We start from the raw sequence: 20,803 nt of genomic DNA on the forward strand, positions 1-20,803 counted from the left end.
AAATTATAACATATATTGAATTTATAAAATAGCTGTAAATATGATTTATTGGAATCAGAATATAAAAATACTTGTGAAAAATAAAATGTATTTATTATATTTATTTATTTATTATTTTAATTCAATTCTAAATATATATATATAAAAACATACTGATTTCATAAAATTATTTTTTAAAACCCCTTCAATGTTTTAAAAAAAACAACAACATTTTAATAAGAATCCAAGTTTCATTTACATATTTAATGGTTAAAAATGTTAACATTTCGACTTTTTAATTAAAATATTTGATCTTATCTTTGTCTTTTATTTTATTTTATTATCAAGCATTAAAGCCAGTGTTTTCAGTATTTACAGTTTTTAATTTAATACAAACAAAAACAAGTTCAACATTCATAGAAGTATCAATAGAATTCTACTTTTCAAAACAATAAGTTAATACTGAAAAACAGAAAACAAGATTTCAATCAGAAAACATTGATTTATATTATATTATTAATAATATTATATTATATTATACTTAACTAGTCAACATTTGGACATACTTCCATATTTAGGAGAATGTAAAGCTGATGAAACAAGAATTATTAATTGTTTTTTTAAATAACTTGTTTCGCTAACTTAAATATCTAACATATTAAGCTATTATACTGTATATTTTTAAGAAAATAAGATTAGTTAGCTAGCAAATTTAGCTAAATTAAATACTTACTAACATATCTAGCTAACGTTAATATGTAACATATCTATCTGAGGAAAGTAACAAACTCAACATTTCAAATGTTAAATGAAACCATTCAATATATTTGAGAGAAACTAAAGCTAATAAAACATTCTTAGTGTATTTTACTGCATCAGGTCAAAAGCTCCTCACCATCCTCCAGTGTGGTGGCGTTGATCTCGGAGCTGGAGGGTCCGGTGCCGGCTCTGTTGAAGGCCTGGACCACCACGCCGTACTGGGCGAACTTCTTCAGGTTGTCCAGCGTGTACACTTCGCTGTCGCCGGTCGCCTTCATCTCCACGATGCTGTACTGGCCGTTGCTGCCCGGCCCGTTCTCCCTGTAGCCGATCTGGTACCCCCGGATCACGCCGTTCTGCAGCTCCTTCCTGGGCGCCTGAGGGACGAACGAGGGAATTTGTTTCGCACTCCAGCACCAGTGGTGTGAGACTGTAGGGAGTCCTTTACCTTCCAAGTCACCCGGATACTTTGCGAGGTCACCGGCTGCAGGATCACCTCGATAGGTGGACCGTCGGGTTCTGAACCGAGACAAATCATAGATGCCATTAGTTTCTTTTATTCTATTAAAAGGGCAGAACAACAAACTTACGGGCTTCCTCTGTGCTGATGGTGAGCTCTTTGCTGGCTTCACTCTTGCCGATGGCGTTGTAAGAAAACATTCTGATGCTGTACACGGAGGCGGGGTGAAGGTCCACGATGTTGGCCTGGTTGTTGCTGGGAGAGATGTTGCGAGTGGCGTGCTTCAGCTCCCACGTGTCTGCTTACAAATGGCAAATATTAACATCATAATTAAACATATTCTTCTAATAATTGTATCCAACATTTTTGTACTTTAATGTCTGGAATAAATGTTTCCTAAAATATCTCATTCGAAGTAGAACTCCTAAAACACTGCGCTTGTTTTTCTTAAAAAATGACTTTATGTAGTATTCAAAAAAAGATGGAGAACATGAAATTAGGGGTTTATGTGGGCAATAATTTAGCGATAACATATGTATCATGATACAGGGGCGACAATATTCTGAGATACTGTAGTAACAAGGATATATTTGTAGTATTGTTGAGTACTTGACTCTGGTGTTGCAGAATCTACGGACAACATGACTCTTGACGAAGTCGTAACTGCTTTTTTGAAACCAAAATATGTTCGAACATTAGCTGTATCCTCTCGTCCTCAGCCATCAGAGGATTTGATGGGGTTTCATTGTTCTTTTAGCTTAAGTTTAATTGCTACACAAAAATGAACCAACAGCATGAATATTTATGAGTTAATTTGAATAAAGAAAAAGATCATACGTTTTTCGATGCAACGCTGTTGAATATCAATGCAGTATTAAAGAAATATTGCCAGATTTAAGAGTATCGGTATTTACTTAGACCCCAAATATCAGTCTACTTAATTTCGTAAAATACGTCGCGTAACTAGAAGAAAACATTCATAGACATTGACAAAGTCGTGACTGCCTTCATTTGTTTTGAAACCGTAAATAAGGTTTAAAAGCTAATGTAATCAATGTATCCTCTCATCCCCAGTAATCGGGAATTCAATGTTCCTTTAGTTGCGGAGGACATAATTACTTAGTTTAATTGCAACACAAATGAACACGGCGTAAATATTTGCATGTTAATTGTGAATAATTAAAAAACATAAAATATAATTTACAAGCCAAAAAATAAAAGATTTGCTGTTGAATATTGATACAACATCGTAGGAAAAGACTGTATTTTCTAACAGCCCTACATTACACACTTCACAACGGATTATAACTAAATAAAATACATTTTAAAATAACATTTTCCATCATGTTTTTTTTTTCTCAAAAATTCTGAATTGTTATTCATCTTATGTAAGAATACGAGGAATGTGGCATCAGTTTAAATTTTTTTTCTTGGCACCATAAGGAAAAGTGGTGGGAAACATCAACATAATCTAATAATGGGTTTAAAATGAATGTGAGTATAAATAAAAGAAAATAAACCCTTTTTATTTTTAGTAAACACACCTTAAATATGTATATCTGGTCAATTAAAAACACATCTTTATAAGAATTCTCATCATGAAAGAATAGAGTTTGTATAAAGAAATTGCTGATTTAATTCACCGAAACTGGTTAAAGTTGTGGTTGAAACAAACAAATACAGAGTGAAACCGACCCGTCTTGTTCTTGTACTCGATGTCGTAGGAAGTGATGACGCTGTTTCCATCGAACCTCTGCGTCCACCTCAGGTTCATGCTGCGATCTTTGACCTCTCTCACCTCCAGCTCGGGAGGATCCGGGGGTTCTGTCACGAGGCAACAGCGGGTCGTGAGTCGTGATAATGGAGGGCGGGATTCACAGCAGCATCATCTGCATGATTCGTTACCTTGAACCGTGAGCTGGATGAGCCCTCGTCCTTCACCGTAAGAGTTGATGGCGTGACAGGAAAAGAAAACGGAATCCTCGCGCTCGGCTGGTTTCAGCTGAAGGAAGAAAGGTGGAGCGAGTGACGTACGGATCGTGTCTTTCGGTGGAGAAGGTTTTCTTTTTACACCTTTTGTTCTTTTCAAGTCTGAACATCTGTTTGAGCTTCATTTACGCACCGTTTAATGATTTGTTCTAAATAAAATGACTTATTCTTCATTTTTCTAAAGACAATTCCTCCTAAATTAAATGTCAAAGTTAAATAATTTAAGATCATTTATAGGCTTTATTATTTTTTTAAATTTTAGTCCAACCATAGAGCAATCTCTTATCTTTTTCATAACATGAATCTGTTTTAAATTAAAGTGTTAAAAATACATCGTAAGAGAGAAAATCATGGCTTCATAAAAACAGTTTACAATTGAATTAATAACAAAATAAATGGCATTTAAAGCAAGATTATATGTGTATTAGTGCCATCCAAATATTGATTGGTTGAAAATGTTACATTTTAAGTGTTAAAAATCCAACTTTTTTTATTGAAATACTTGATTTTCACACATTAAAGCCAGTGTTTTATGGTGTCACATGATCAATTAATTTTCGTGTGATTGGCTTAAAGTTCGACTGATACGCTCAATACTTTCAGTGTTGTTTGGTAGCACTTATACCTACATTTTAATATTGGACTTAAATATCCAAGAATAAAATAAAATAAAAAACTTTAATTTATATTTATACATTTAGGTACGTTTTTTTAATTCTTGGAAAAGGAATGTCAAACTAAGTGTAAACAATATTATTTTTTATTAAATAAAAACAGAACAAATTCGATCTTTTAATATAGAATCAATAGAATCATACTATTCAAAACCATAATAAAATGCTTGAGAAAATCCGAAAAACAACACAATTTCAGCCAAAATTTCAAAGTTTCAACATTTGATATTAAATTTAACTATTCAATATGTTGATATACTTCCATATTTAAGAAACACGAGGTAATAAAACATTCTTAATGTATTTTCATGATCTTTTATTTCTAGTGATTTGTACTTCATTCCATCGGTTAAATCTTAAAAAGATTGTATGATTCAGATACGAGAGAAAAATGAGGAACAGCAACACAATTGACCCTTCTGAGTATCCTGTCATTTTAGTGTAAACAGAAACTGCTCCAGAGTCATCACGAGGAACAGTCTCCAGGTGATGCTGGCGCCTCAGGCGATGCATCTTACCTTGAGCGTGGAGAGAACCTCGTCAGTCTTCTCGTTGGGGCTGGTGGTGATGGAGTATCGGGGATTACGGTCGGGGTCAATGACGGTGTCGCCCCTCTCCCAGCGGATGATGATGGGCCATTCTCCTCTGGCGGTGCAGTTCAGCTCCTTCAGGTGACCTTTCTTGGCCATGGTCGTGTTTGGGTGACTGGTGATCATGGCCGGGACTGCGGAGCGGAGAGACGAGACATCTATCGTGAGGAGACTTTCGGGGAAAAAAGACGTTAAGAAAATGAGGTCATTTTGAGGAGCGATGTCACAGATATATACGAGCTAGAATAAGGTCGGAAGACAGAAGGGGAAGCGAGTCTATTAAAATCAGATTTTAAGTGGGGGGGGTTGGGGGGGGGGTCAGAGAGGAGAGGACGGGATGGATGGCGGTGGAAATAAAAAAGGTGGAGTTCAGAGCAGCCGAGTTCCGGCGCAGTCAGGTAATGAAGAGCTATGGTGAATGAGGTGAAGTCGATAAAGGCCCCTCTTCTCGTTCGCCAATAGTTACCGTTGGGTCTCAAGAATGAAGTGGCACAAACGATACACTCCACCTTGTTCTACACAAACTCAATCTTGGTTTGGAACACACACACACACACGCACAAACACACACACACACACACAATATCGATCGGAGCAGGATCCCACTGTTTTGTTTTCATCACTTATTCATCTCAGACTCTCCTCTTTTTTTTCCCTCTTTTCCTCCCTCGCCACTGAGCGAAACAGACAGAATTGAAGGAAGCAGAGGAGAGGAACGCTTCAATCAATAACACTAACACCACCAGTAGAGAGGGAGAGGGAGAGAGAGAGAGAGAGAGAGAGAGAGAGAGAGAGAGAGAGAGAGAGAGAGAGAAAGAGAGAGAGAGGGGTGATCAAGCCACTCCAGAGAGAGAGAGTTAAACTTGTAAATTTATGTATTCGCCATGAATTTCCACAAAATGATCTTTTTTTTTTCAGGAGATCTTGAAAGTGCCAAAAATGTTTTAAACATAATGTTCTTTATTTCATAATGTATGCTACATTGTCATTTTGAATATAAAGTTTTACATTCTTGATGCTTTTTACTGAGAACATTCAAATTCTCTATATGTCCAGATGTTACTACACAAAATAATGACTAATCATATTAATTCAAAATGCAACCCTTTTTTCCAAATCTTTACAAATTAATTACAAATACAATTTCCTACCTAAAACCATGATTGTGTTATTCTGTATACCACCGTGTATATAGAAGTATATCAGTGCCATCATAATACTACATTTAAAAGTTTAAACCTTTTTTTTCAAATTGAAACATATTATTAAAGAATGTCAATCTTTTTTAAAATAATTAAATGGAGTGTTTACATTGACATTGTTAATTAAATAATTGAATTAAAACATAAGAATATTTTCAAAATTTACTTTTTTTATATTATTAAATCGAATAATTTATAAATTGACATTTTCTATTGAATAATTGAATTAAAACATAATAATATTTTCAAAATTTACTTTTAATTTTAACCCGTATGTTATCTCAGGGTAAAGGTAACCCATAGGTCCTGAAAACAAATGTTTGTTGTATCCCTTTTGTTGTCTCTGGGTAAAGATAAAAAACCTCCCTGTCTCCCATAAATACATATGCAGTGATGGAGGTCGTTCACATTGACCCAGAGACAACACAAGGGATACCACAAACATTGGTTTCGAGATTTCGGGTCACCTTGACCCAGAAACAACACAAGGGTTAAACATAGAATCTTGAATTCAAGAAAAAATAAAGTTTAGTATGCCTTTTATTCTCTATTACAAAGACATTTTTGTGTCATCAAAAACTGCAGTCGACATTAGGCCAAGGTCTCAAGCAGGCAACTTCGGACACAATTTGATACAATTTATTTGATTCTTTTGGTACTCTTACAGGGACTGTTTGGCGTTATCACACTGTATCATGTAACAAAGAGTGACATTGTTACACTTTTCAACTGATATATTTAACTGACATATTTGGTATATTGCAGGTTCAAGTGCTGGATCTCACCATTCGCAAGTAAAATCTTTATAATGCAAATGTACTTTATAAAACGATTGTTGATATATTAATATTCCAAAACTACTTTTCCTGGTATTTCAGGACACAGTGTGAGTCAGGATGCAAACCCGCTGATGATCTATAACCATGAATAAATCTTTGTAAACCCATGTTAAAACAAATACACAAACAAAAAAACAAACCCAGGTGCAAAACAAATAGACTCAGGGACTCATTCATCCCTCGGGCTATTAAATTGTACAATTCTGAGTTCGGGGGCAGGAGTGGAGTGAAAGTATCTGGATGTTCTGTTCCATGTTAGTCTTTGTATCTTTGTCTTTGTTGTTTTTTTGTTTTTTTTGTTTTTTTTTCCTTGACCTATGTTCTTTGTCTTTGTCTTTAGACTTAGATTGTGTCATCTTGTTCTTCCTCTTTATGTTCTTCTTACTTTATTTTTTATGTATTATTTTTTATTGTTTATGAAAAATTGCTGGCTATTGGTAAAAAACAATTTCCCAAAGGAGACCTCCTGAGGGATCAATAAAGTTTTACCTTACCTTACCTTACCTTACCTTAAAGTAGGAAGAAGAAATAAACCCAGATATTTTTGACACAATTTGTGTTAATAAATTACTTTTATACCAACTACAGCCACTTAAACAAAAAGGAAAATGCAGTAAATGTTCGGTCCGTAGATGTATTTCCAGGACATCCATATTGTTTGCAAGCCAGTTGTTGTGTCTGTTCATAAACACCTCTACCCCGGACGCCTGGGACGACGTGCTACTGACAGCAAGGGCAGGCTGCAGAGATTGATTGCAGATAATGATTAAGCTCAAAGTGCTTTTGATTGTTTGAAGACGATTCCCAAGAGTCCAAAGATCAATGAGCTCACTTGCTTGACATTCACTCTGCCTTTCCGTACACGTTTGCCTGTTTGTAGCAGCGGCGGCGTGGAGGCTTGATTGTTGTGACATCGTTGACTTGAAATGTTTTCCTGTGTAGCAGCTTTAGTTATATGTCCGGTTGGTTTATTATCTAATATAGTTCTAAATAATATTTATGTTTGCTTTAAGACTTTTTTTTGGGGTGTATTTTACCAATTTTCCCCTTGTTTATTGTTTGATAAATACGGTCTGAAAACCCTGAAATAAACAAAAGTAACCATAGGAGTAGGAAGAAGAAATAAACTCTGATATTTTTGACATATAATCATTTGTTTATTAAGTTACTTTTATACCGAAATGCAGTCTATTTAACTAAATGAAAATACAGATGGTAAATGTTTGGTTTGTCGATGTATTTCCATTAAATTGAATTTAATAAAAAAATATTAAAATGTTCTCAAACTTTAAACAACATTTTTTTTTATAACTTGCAAACTTGCAAGGTCTCAATGACCTTCTCAGTAACAGCGACCTGAACATCTCCCGTAATGCTTTGCCGCCCAGCCAACCGATCACAGCCGTCCTTTTGAAATGGCAACTTTGAATTTAAATACAGTATTATAGCGACCAATCAGCTGTCACTAAATAAAGCAGTGTCTAGAAAGGCATCGTGGGAGTTCACCGTTTTGTCGGAACCATAAGTAAGGTGGGTTTTGTAATAAGCGTCTGTCACTAGGTTCTGATGTTTAAAGAATATTTGCTGTTAGTTTGTATTAGAGTGAACAATGAGAATATGTCAATTGGGAAACTGTATTTGTATTTTCCAGTTGGTATTTAGTTTATATCACAAAAAAAATCTACTTCAACCCATGAACCAATTTTTCAATGCCTATAAATGCCTTTTCTCTACCGTATGAAATCCAGAAGAAAGTCTCAGGTACTTTGCCTCCCCTCAGGTAATGTAGTGTGATCAGGCTCATCGATGCGTGAGGACTGACGAAGGAGGGTCATCACCAGCATGACTGCGGTCATCAATACCACACACACTCGCGTCGCGCCCCAGAGACCCGGCCTACTCACTCTTCACGGTGAGGACCATGCTCTTGCTGATGTCCGAGCCCACGTTGTTGGAGGCCTGGCACAGGTAGAAGCCCCGGTCCTCTTCCAGGACGTGTCGGATGAGGAGCGAGCCGTTGTTCATGATCTGGATGCGGCCGGTCAGAGGCACCGGGTGATACTGCTGTGGGTTCCCGATACCAGCTTGAACAAAAAAATTTAAAATAGACCCGCAACAATGAGCGATCATGGACAGGACGATTGAAAATGGAGGTTATAAATACCTAGAGCTCCTTTAGCGTGCTTCCACATGACTTTAGGAGGAGGATATCCATCGACCGAACAGTTCAGAATTCCCGCCTTTCCGTAGATTCCATCCTGGTTGTTGGGTTGTACCACCCATCGAGGAGGCACTGGTGGGATTATGAACTTTTAGGATCATGATCGGACAAGAAACGCGAGAACAAACTGGCAGGAAATTACAGAAATCATGAAAATAATTAGAGGTTTGCTATGGAAGATTGAACAACTTTGTTGCCGGCTCCCCCCACTGTTCAACCAGTGTCATTGAAACATGTAATACATAAATTAGTGATGATGTATTGCAACAACACAGTTCATTTTACACTTTTTGTTTAAAACATGAAACATAAAATACATTGGAATGTCTTGGATTATATATGTTTTAGTCCATTAATTCTACTGTTTTTTTGTGTCAACTTTACAACTTTACTTACTTTGGGAGGCAAGGTAAACACGCAATGTTTTTGTTCTTAAAGGGCAACCAGTGTGTTAATTTAAGTGTGTCTTAAATAGATCTTGGACTATATTGTATAATTAGTGTCTGTTTGTACAAAACTATATTTTCATTTAAATATTGACATTAGAAAATCTGCTTGAACCCCACCCACTTTAAACACCGTTTTTCTGGAGATTAAATCTTGTTTAACATTATCACGCCCACTCTGCTGTGATTGGTCAAACATCAAGGTTTGTCACTGTGCATCATCAATCCCCGAAGTCTCCACCTTCAAGGGGCTCGTTGTATAAACATAGCGGGGTGTGATTAAAGCTGGCTGGAGGAGGAGTGAAGTTATTATAACGTCATAATGGTGTCCGCTCTCGTAACCTCTTGTTCGCCCAGATTTTACACGGGGGAGAACTTTATAAAGAAATAAGTTCAAAACATGGTCATGATGAGAGACTCACTGCATCTTGGAGAGGAAGACTTTCAGATGTGTAAAGTCTCACCTGTGACGGTGAGCTGTCTCTCCGTGCTCACGATGGCGGCGTCGTTGCTGGCGATGCACGTGTAGTTGCCGTTGTGTTTGAGCGACACTTTGGAGATCTGGAGGGAGCTCATGAACTCCTTGGTGTCGATGGTGATGCCCGACGACGGGACGATTTCCTGGCCGTCCTTGCGCCACGTGATGCGTATGGGCATGTCGCCCGAGGCCACCACGCACGCGATGTACATCAGCTTCCCGATGGACGTCGGAGGGAAATCGAAGGGCTGGATGAGCGGAGGAACTTTGGAGAGAAGAGAAGGATCGTTGAACTTAGGAAAATGGTGTCGCAACACGATTTGGAGTTTATAATTCATGTGTTTGTATCTTCTTGTTTAGACTATTGTAACAGTTTATTTTGGTGTCTAAACAAGAACAAGCTGCCTCGCCTGCAGTTCATACAAAACTCAAATTCTAGAATTCTGATTCGCTCTAGTAGAAGAACTCACATTTCCCCGATCCTTAAAACTCTTCACTGCCAGTTTCTTTCTGGATCCATTTTAAAATTCTTTTTTTTACTTTCAGATCTATTCATGGTCAGACTCCTCCTTCCATCAGTGATCTGATCCAGCCTTACACCCCAGCTTTGGCTCTGAGGTCTGTGGATCAGAATCTACTGATGGTTCCTGAACACGGTTCAGGACCAGAGGAGAGAAATCCTTCCAGGCTGTTGCTCCTAAGCTTTGGAACGATCTTCCTCTGTGTTTGATGATCTACTGACTCCTTCAAGAAACATCTTAAGACATTTTTATTTCTGCAGGTTTTCCCTAATTTTCTGGGAATCCTATAATTATGTGTCTTGACGTATATATTTTAACTGTTTATTATTTTTGATTGTTAAAGCTCTTTGTGACCCTGGCCAAGAAAGGCGCTTTACAAATTACCTTTACTTACTTACTTACTAAGGTAGGTGAAGAAAGTTGAGGGATCTAATAAGAAATTAATCTAACATATTCTCTTACATCTACTTGAGATACTCGACTAAAAAAAACGTTTCTCTGACTCACTTCTCCAATCGCTACGAAAAATATCAACCGGCCGACCTGCCCACTCCGCAGTCGACCGTGCCCCCCTGCCAACCTCTCACAATCCAGCCCATCTTGCCCCTGCTCGTGCCAGCCCATAATAGCCGTTCTAATTAGAGCCCCATCCACAGGGGGAGAAGAGTGTTGCTATGGCGACCAGCAGAGGTGATTTGGAGTAAGGGGCGTGTGGCGGTTGGGGGGGGGGGTTACGGCGGAGACATCTGGGGGATTTAATCTGGACCTCGTTAAAATTCATCTAATTAAATCACAGACATGACGACAAGTATGTAGATATACTTGGGTTTACACACAACCATGAACGCACACACAGACACACACCAGTCTCTCACGACTCAGAATGAAACGCACGAACAGGAGAGAACATGCAAACAAACATATTCATTATGCAAATTGTGAACGTTGACACACACACACACATGTACACACTCACACACACACACACACACACGTACATATCTTATGCATTAGCACTTCAACACGATCTAATTGCCGAGTGGTTGCAGGAGCTCACTGGGCCACTCCGCCCCTAATCAGTGGTTATTAGAGGAAACGCATAAGGGTTTTTTTTTCTCCTTCAAACCAGAAATACACTTTTTTTTTATATTTATTTGCTGTATAGAAGTATTTGAGAATCATGAAACGTATCACGTTTGTTATTCCTTTATTGAAAGTTGAATTGCTTTCTTTAAACATCGTTTAATTCAATAATTGATATATTTAATTGTTGAGGTGTCAACCCATGTTTTTGGGAAAACGAAATTATTACTTTTTTGTGTAAATTAATAATGAACACATAGAGTTGAATATTATTGTTCCAATTATTAGAAGAACCTTTTTTTTTTAATAAATATTGTATTCTTTATTCCTTGCCTTTTGTATTTGTTGTTTTTCTTTGATCTATGTTCTTTGTCTTTATCTTTAGACTTAGATTGTGTCATCTTGTTCTTTCACTTTATGTTCTTGTTCTTATTTTATTTTGATTTATTTTTTATGAAAAATGGCTGTATTTTCTGTGAATATTGGGAAAAAACAATTTCAATACAGTTTTACCTTACCTTACCTTTTAAATTCAATACTAAATTGCAGTGTAATAGTTCATGTAGCTTAGCATCGCCTGGCATATTTAATTTAAAATACTTATATTCTTAATAATTGGAATTAAAATATCTAACTCTGTTAAATTGTTTTTTATTGGATTCAATTATATTAAAAAAAACATAAATATATGCTTAACAAGAACAAAAATTCAATAAAAAAAAAAAACAGTTTTGAAGTTTAATATTCGATGATATACAATATAGATAATGATACTTCCACAGCCAAAGCACTTTGTCTGACCTTTGACCGTGACGTGGACGGTCTGCGTGATGAACAGTTGCGGCTGGATGAGAACGCTGCAGACGTACGCGCCCTCGTCCAAACCCTTCTGGACGTCGCTCAGTTTCAGGGTTCCGTTCTCGAACACCACCTGAACGATATGACCGGGACAGAGAAGATGAGTCGTTTCGACGAAGACGATTCTCACTGATGTTTACGAGTGTTTTCTGCTAGTTACGCGACGTATTCACGAAGTTATGTAGACTGATATTCGGGTGTAAATACCGATGCTCTTAAATCTGGCAATATTTATTTAATGTTTGTTCATTTTTGTGTCGCAATTAATCTTAAGCTAAAAGAACAATGAAACCCAACCAAACTCAATTCCGCTGATGGCTGAGGACGAGAGGATACAGCTGATGTTTGGACATTACACGAATATTCATGGTGTTTGTTCATTTTTGTGTTGCAATTAAACTTCCGGAAGCTAAATCGCAGCAGTCATTATGTCCTCTGGAGCTAACGATTAGTATCGTGCAACATACTGACTATGGCTGAGGACTAGAGGATACATTCTAGCTTTAAAAGCTGATGTTCAAACTATTTTTAAAACAAACGAAAGCAGTTAAGACTACGTCAAGACTATGTGGTCTGTAAATTCTACAACACCAGAGTCAAGTACTCGACAGTACTACAAATATATCCTTGGCATTATAGTATCATGATATATCGTAACCTTTTCTCTTTATCGTGATCGTATCGCCAGATTCTTGCCAATACACACGATAGCTCATGTATGTCCATTTAAAAAAAAATCTTTGTAGAAAATGTTATTAACATTAAGCTACGTAAACGCTATAGATGTTTCTGTTCTTTTAAAGGAATAAAACAAATGTGGAATATGTCTGCGGCCTTGTTTTTGAGCTTTTCATCCACAAGGTCGTATCTAAATAGATACATTCATAGCAAGTATTAGATTATTTTTATCTTGGATAAAAGGTACACACTCACTTGTTCCCCCTGTAAATCGTTGAATTATGTCACAGGAAATCAAAAAAATGTCAAATAAATAATACGTCTGGTTGAGTAATATATATATATATATTTATAAATCAACAAAACTGATAAATATGTTGAAATAACCATCACCTGACGATGGTTGTCCGGCAGCAGAAGTCCCTCTTTGTACCAGTTGATGGAATAATACGGGTAACCAATCACACGACAGTTTATAAATGTGTTTCTCCCTGCAACTGCAGTAATGTTCTTCATGGGGCGAATTCTTGGAGGACCTGATCAATAAAGAGTGGATAACAGAGAGAAAGAGGGAAGGTTATTGATGATCAAAGGCATTCTGTGGAATTTTAGAAATTGTTGGGAGGGGGGAGAGGGTTCGGGGGAGAGCAAGAGAAGGTGAGAGGAGATCCACGAGGGTAAACTCCATGCTTTATTTGAGTTTGACTAACTTTTAATCGATCGTCACGATACTTTTATTCAATTATTGATCAAAAAAATTGTAAATGTATATGAATGACATTTCTTTAAATGCGTTACACATAAATTAAAATATTTTTTGTTACTTTTGAATTAAGAAAACGTGTTTTTTTATGTTAAAATTCAACTTTACTCACTCAACTTTACTTACTTTTATTATACAAAATTTGAAATAAAAACGTAATTGTTTGTTTTTATCTGTCTATCTGTTTGCAAAATAAGTAAAATGAATGCTATTAGATATGATCCAGGTTGGTGCTCTCAAGCTCAATTTATAACCAAAAATCTTTTACATTTTTTATCCTCATCTTTGCGGTTGAGTCGCATCTAAAAGCTCAAACAACTCTTCCTCGCCTATTGTGTTGTACAAGTAAATGTATTAACACTCGTGCCAGTACGAGTTATATAAAAACGGCTCAAATACATAAAATTTAAATAGATGCCAGGCCATGAAACTGTGTAAAAATACACACACGTGGGGTTAAATGAGCAGCTTGGCAGAGGTCTGCACTCGCTTTGAAGTTATGTTTACATTAAGGAGCCAGTACATTTTTTTTTTAAATATATATTTTGATTATTATTTCACCTTCAAAGATCTTTAAATGGTCAATTTCACAAGATGACACATGTTTTTGTAAACTTTTAAATTCTCCTCATAATTTCCCGCCTCAGATGTGGATTAATTTTGGCCAAAAAAGAAGAGCCCCATGGAAAAAAAAATGTTTGACGTCCATATTATGTTTTATTCACTCACAACCCGACAGGCGGTAGAAGCTTTACGGACCGACGTTACTCAGAAGCACTCAGAACTGTCATCCAATTATCCCTCACTCTTTTCCTGACCTTCATTCAAACGTTCATCTTCAAATCTTTGTTTTTGTCTCTCCTTTCCTGCCCTCCCACCCGCACCTCTTCCTTCCCACTCCTCTCCGTCTCAGCATGTGCCGAGCTTTGAAGCTCTGACAAGTCAAAGATGTATTATTCAGGAGCTCCGTCAACCACACACTGATGCAGGTACAGTAGGTACCGTGTGTGTGTGTGTGTGTTGAACTCTGTCCATGTGGCTATTAGCCCTCTAACTGAAGGAGTCAAGTGTTTCTCCGAGCATCAGTGTTTTCCCGCTTCTTCCTCTGCGTCCGAGCGGATCACTACATCCGACTTGAACTCTTGTTTATGTCTCATGTCAGCTGGAGTTTCTCCGGCTCTGGTCGTCATTTTCACTCTGATAATCTTTCTGGCTTCTCTTGCTCTGGAGCTACGCTACACGTCACGACCGCACTCCTCAGCACGAGGCGGTGAAAGAAAAGAGAAACTGGTCTGTCATTCCTCGTGGTCTGACACGACGATGACATCACCGTCACCGGGATCCTCCATGGCATGCTCCGGGGGCCATGGATCCACTCTTTCCTCTACACTCATCCCTCCTTTTTTATTTGTCAGCTCGTTTCCACTAATAGGAAACTCACAGTTTGAAGAGTTTCGAGGAATACAAACGATGAATGTCTGACGTTAGAAAGAGCATCGTTCCTGCGGGAGGTTCTAGTCCGAGTGTCTCAAGGATGAATGGTTTTTACAAGATTCACTTGAATCACTCGCCAACAACAATAATAATAATAACTCTTATAAGTGTGACGTTATTTTTGAGCCAGTATAGGTATGTTTGTTCATTTGTTTGTTATCAGCCTGTGTAAATAGATATTCAATAAATGTAAATTAGAAATTGAGTAATTTTAAAGTGATTTGATTTTGGTAGTCTTGAAAGAAATGAAAGTTTTTATTAAAAAAATCCTGACCAATTATGTCAACTTTTGCGTAGCTCTGCTGAAACACTGCAGATAACTGACCAGAAACTGTTTCCTTCAACTGAGAAAAATCTTTAAACTTAGGAAAATTATGTCACAACAAGATCTGGAGCTTGTAATCCATGTGTTTGTTTCTTCTCGTCTGGACTATTATAACAGTTTATTTTCGTGTCTGAACAAGAAGGATCTGTCTCGCCTGCAGTTAATAGAAAACTCTGCAGCGAGAATTCTGACTCGCTCTAGTAGAAGAACTCACATTTCTCCGATCCTTAAAACTCTTCACTGGCTGCCAGTTTCTTTCAGGATAAACTTATAAATTCTGGTTCTTACTTTCAGATCTATTCATGGTCAGACTCCTCCTTAAATCACTGATCTGATCCAGCCTTACACCCCAGCTCGGGCTCTGAGGTCTGTGGATCAGAATCTACTGATGGTTCCTGAACATGCTTCCGGACCAGAGGAGAGAAATCCTTCCAGAATGTTGCTCCTAAGCTTTAACGATCTTCCTCTCTCTCTGTGTTTGATGATCTACTGACTCCTTCAAGAAACATCTTAAGACATTCTAATTAGTGCTTTTCCATGATTTTCTGGGACTCTTGTGTTTTGTCTTATGTGTCTTGATGTCTGAAAAGTATATATTTTAACTGTTTATTGTTTTTGATTGTTCAAGCGCTTTGTGACCCTGGTCTAGAAAGGCGCTTTACAAATAACTCTTACTTACCTACTTACTTTATTTATTCATAATTGATAATATAACCATATAAGACACTTTTAGTGTTTAGGGTTTGATTCCCGGTCTAGATTTTGCCAACACAGTCCTCGAATCATGGATTTATTGATTTGATTGTTTTAATTAAGTCACATTTATTCAGATTCTTGGCCGACTTATGAACTTTTCTAGACACTTATTTGTTAAAGTGACAAAGATTTTACAAGTGCATTACAAGTTATCGTAACTTTTGTAGAGTTCTTTCTTATCTAGAGTATTTAACTCAACCTTTTAAAGATAACAATGGTTCAACTGTCGTTATGGTAGCTCTATCTTCGCCCAAACAGAGGGAGCACAAAAACTCCTACATGATCTGTTTGATTTCTATAGTCAGACCAGTTTCTGGGAGCAGAAAATATTAGTTAAAACTACGGAGCCCCTGAAGGGACATTGAAGAAAAGAGAGTTTTTAGCAAAACTTCTTCTGGAAGTAAAAAGTGTAATAAAACCATCTCCAAAAGTTTCCTTTAAAGCCCTTAAGATCTTTCAAATATCTCAAGATCTATTTGAACATCTCAAGGTCTATTTTAACATCTAAATATATTTTTAAAGTTCTCAATATCTTTTTTAACATCTCAAGACCCTTTTTTTTTAACTTCTCAAGATCTTTTTTAACTTTTAAAGATCTTTTTTCAACTTCTCAATATCTTTTAAAACATTTCAAGATCTATTTAAACTTCTTAAGATCATTTTTAAACTTCTCAAGATCATTTTTAAACTTCTCAAGATCTTTTTAAACATCTCAAGATCTTTTTAAACATCTCAAGTTCTTTTTTAGCTTCTCAAGATCTTTTTAAACTTCTCAACATCTTTTTAACTTCTAAAGATCTATTTTTAGCTTTTCAAGATCTTTTTTAACTTCTCAAGACTATTTAAAACTTATCAAGATCTTAATCTTTTTTAACTTCTCAAGTTCTTTTTTAAGTTCTAAAGATCTATTTTTAGCTTTTCAAGATCTTTTTAAACATCTCAAGATCTTTTTTAACTTTTCAAGATCTTTTTAAACATCTCAAGATCTTTTTTAACTTCTCAAGATCTTTTTTAACTTCTCAACATCTTTTTAACTTCTAAAGATCTATTTTAGCTCCTCAAGATCTTTTTAAACTCCTCAAGATATTTTTTAACTTCTAAAGATCTATTTTTAGCTTTTCAAGATCTTTTTTAACTTCTCATCTTTTTAATTATTTAATATCTTTTTTTTTACTTGTTTAGCTTCTCGAGATCTGTTTATCTTATCAAGATCTTTTGAAACATTTCAAGATCTATTTAAACTTTTAAAGATCTTTTTAAACTTTTAAAGATCTTTTTAAACTTATCAGGATCTTTTTTTATAACTTCTATAGGCTTTTTTTAACTTCTCAAGACCATTTTAATCTTCTCAAGAATTTTGGGGCTGTTTTAACGTCTCAAGATCTTTTTTAACATCTCAATATTTTTTTCAACGCGTCCCAAACACGGGAGCAACGATGCAGTGAAACGTTTTTGAACAGAATCGACATCATTTCCACCAAAAAAACAAACAAAAACATCTCCAGGACTTTTTTGATTCCCGTGTCATCGCAGGTAGTTGAGATAATTAAAAGAAAAGTTTCTTTTTTTAACTTCTAAATATCTATTTTTAGCTTTTAAAAATCTTTTTTAACTTCTCAAGATCTTTTTATATTCTCAAGAGTTTTTTTTAATTAATTAATTAAAGATATTTTTACTTCTTCAGGTCTTTTTCATGTTATATATATTTTTTCTTATCCTTATACCCTCATGGAATCTGTAGAAAACGATTGACTCTATTGAGTTTTAAAAAGTGAAAAGCAATAAAGCATTATTATTACAGTAGGACCAGCCGAAGAGGGTTGTTTAAACGAGACGAGAAGATCACTAAAGGCTGCTCAGTCCTACCACACCAGCTAAAGAACATCAGATTTTGCACTTGAATTACTGCCAGAGTTGGTCGATGGTTTAGAGGATCAGAAGCGTAGAAAGTGGGGGAGTGAGGGTGTTGGGTCAGGGTTGGGGCTGAGACTGTAAGAAGCCTCTATATTACTGATATTGAAAAGTAGACAGGCACCTCTTACGTTTATGCGCGCTTGGTACTCGGCGCTACCGGCCGAGTTTCGTGCGGCGCACCGATACACTCCTCCATCCCGGATCTGCGGGTTGCTGAGGTTGACGTGGCTCACGGTGCTGCCGTCCGAGAGCGTGAACTGGCTGGCCCGCACGCGAGACAGATCCCGGATCACGGGCTCGTCGTCCAGGGTCCACGTGATGGTGGGCGGAGGCGCTCCTTTGGCCGAGCACATCAGGGAGAAGGGTTCGCCCGGAACCACCACCCTCTCGCTGAAGGAGGCGACGATACGGGGCGTACCGTCTGTGACAACCAGAGAAGGAGGTCAGTTTGTGCGTCAACTGTTGGATTGTAACTTTGTTTTCGTTTATATTTGGATCATGATTAGCCAGAAGTATAAAACATAGCAAAAACTTTGTATGGAAGTATATCAGTGCCTTCAGAATATTGAATGGTTGAATTTAAAATGTTGAAACTGAATAATTGAAATCAATAATTTGTTTATTGAAATGATGGAATATTTAAATAAATAATTGAATAAAATAAATACTTTCCAAATCAATTCATTTGTTTTATACATATCTCAAATAATTCTTAACATTGATTTTCCAAGTTTCATATTTTTTCTTTTTAAATTCAATATAAAAATGTTGCTAACTTCAGCCAATCACAGAACAGTCCTATAGAAGGTCAGTACAGACCTTTTTTTGTTTTTTTGTTTTTATTATACCAACATTTTTATTTTTAACTTAAAAGGCTACAGATGAAAATACATTTAACGTAAAAAAACAACAACATATTTTTTAATTATTTGAATATTTTACGTGTTAATTAATTCATTTAAAAAATATTCATATTTTTAAATTAAATTAAAGAAGAAAAAAAATCAACATTTCGATATTTAGATGATAGAATATAGTAATTAAATTAAAACTAATCTCACCTATTAAAATAGAAATGATTGAATTCAATTATTCCGAAAAAGTATTCAAGGCTTTAAAAAAGCGGCGCTGATATACCTCTATATAAAATATACCTACAGTTCAACATGTTCATACTTTCTCTGTGGAGAAAATATTAGTAAATAGATGCAAAACATACACAAGGTCATCTAAGAATCTTTCACAAGTCGACCGTATAAATGAAAAGCCATCGTTAACACAAAGGCGTCAAACTCGGTTTCTTATTTGACCGCATCCAGTGGCCTTCGGTGTGTTTTGTATCCAAGGGAAATATTTCAATATGAATAAATACCTTTAACAAGACTCTGAGCAGCAGATTGTGACGACTCACCTTCCAACAGGATGATGGAGAAATCCTGGGCGGTTTGACCTTTGCGTGTCGCGAAGCACTGGTAGGCTCCTGAATGTCTCTTCTGGGCGGCGGAGATGAACAGCGTCTCATTGTGAGAGCCTTGGATTGAGAAGTGCTGGTCCGGCGTCACGGACTCCGTGTTACGATACCAGGACACGGTGAAATGTGGAGATCCCTGAACGGCGCAGGACAGAATGACGGTGCTGCTGATCCCCGTCTTCAGATTCTTCGGGGATAAGGTGACCCTCAAGGGCTCTGTGGACGACAGGACGAGGCATAAACGAACTTTCCAAAGACATCTTTAGTAGGAAGGAATATTGAGGGACATTTGTTTCTATTTCTATTATAAGGGGTTTCTATTGTTGCACACGTTTGTCTTTATAACAACTTGATCCACTTGATCAGGTCAATGGAAAGCAGGCACAATTAGGTAAAGGACAGGGAGTCATTTTTATAACATTAAATAAGGATGATATAAATAATGTTTAGCTTCCTTCTCCAAATGTGAATTTACTCTCTTTTCTCTTCATCCGTGTTTTTGTATTTTTTGGTTTTCAAATTCTTTACATCCTGGCAACAGCAGGTACTACCATATAACAGATGATCATGTTTTCAACACTGGAGATCAAACATGTTCACGCATTAAATAAATCTAACATTTAAAAATGGGAAAACAGATAATTTGTGTATTAAAAAGTAAATAAAAAATCTAATTTACCAGTCAAATAATTCCATTTATTCAGAGTAAAATACAGTGGAATCTGAGGCTGTCTTTTGTGTGTAATAAAATTATAAAATATAAATTTTATTAATTAAAAATTAACTTCAACAATTAAGAAAACATGTCAACACATGACATTTAATATATTAATCTGTCTTAATCATTTGTGCCAGATCTGCTTCTTGGTATCCGTTGGTTTATCTTATTTTTTATTTTTTTTTAAGCTCAGGGATAAATCTGAATAGAAATACTTCTTCAGTAAAATCAATAGAAATTTTGAAACCAGTAGGTACTTTTTAAGATATTGGTGTTCAGAAAGAAAAAACTGAAAATTTGATCTATAATATCCTAATTTTTACAAAGAATTTTTCCTAACGAGCAATAAAATTTGATCTAAAGTGAGTAAAATAAACTGGTTACCTTCACATATGTCTTCATATGGAACTAGTTTGTCCAGTTAAGGATCTGCGGTTGAAAAGCTCCAGGCTTGTCAGGCGAGTGCATAAGCGTCGGTGACCTGGCATGTCAAACACTAACATCACGTTGGATGTGTGTGTCTTCATGTGTGCGTCTACTACACTCATGTCATTGTGCGTTTGTCTGCGGCGCCGTGATGCGCCT

At 36.4% G+C, this 20,803-nt stretch overlaps 2 protein-coding genes across 2 annotated transcripts in view; both read right to left on the bottom strand.

Annotated features, from left to right (window-relative positions):
* The window catches only part of dscaml1 (Down syndrome cell adhesion molecule like 1), a 116,904-nt gene that overhangs the window by 28,320 nt on the left and 67,781 nt on the right, over positions 1 to 20,803 (bottom strand). Inside the window, exons 6-18 of the mRNA XM_087796422.1 lie at positions 19,441 to 19,716; positions 18,151 to 18,450; positions 13,171 to 13,313; positions 12,043 to 12,172; positions 9,624 to 9,902; positions 8,657 to 8,785; positions 8,397 to 8,576; positions 4,380 to 4,585; positions 3,104 to 3,200; positions 2,894 to 3,022; positions 1,329 to 1,496; positions 1,187 to 1,257; positions 875 to 1,115 (exon numbers count right to left, since the gene is read on the bottom strand). Of these exons, the coding sequence (XP_087652548.1) occupies positions 875 to 1,115; positions 1,187 to 1,257; positions 1,329 to 1,496; positions 2,894 to 3,022; positions 3,104 to 3,200; positions 4,380 to 4,585; positions 8,397 to 8,576; positions 8,657 to 8,785; positions 9,624 to 9,902; positions 12,043 to 12,172; positions 13,171 to 13,313; positions 18,151 to 18,450; positions 19,441 to 19,716 (2,349 nt within the window). The remainder of the gene's footprint in view (positions 1 to 874; positions 1,116 to 1,186; positions 1,258 to 1,328; positions 1,497 to 2,893; positions 3,023 to 3,103; positions 3,201 to 4,379; positions 4,586 to 8,396; positions 8,577 to 8,656; positions 8,786 to 9,623; positions 9,903 to 12,042; positions 12,173 to 13,170; positions 13,314 to 18,150; positions 18,451 to 19,440; positions 19,717 to 20,803) is intronic.
* Positions 1 to 20,803, bottom strand: part of tmprss13a (transmembrane serine protease 13a) — a 142,957-nt gene that overhangs the window by 4,395 nt on the left and 117,759 nt on the right. The gene's annotated exons all lie outside the window — the stretch shown is intronic.

Source organism: Callionymus lyra, chromosome 7, assembly GCF_982586985.1.
Source record: "Callionymus lyra chromosome 7, fCalLyr1.hap1.1, whole genome shotgun sequence".
Taxonomy (NCBI): Eukaryota; Metazoa; Chordata; class Actinopteri; order Syngnathiformes; family Callionymidae; genus Callionymus; species Callionymus lyra.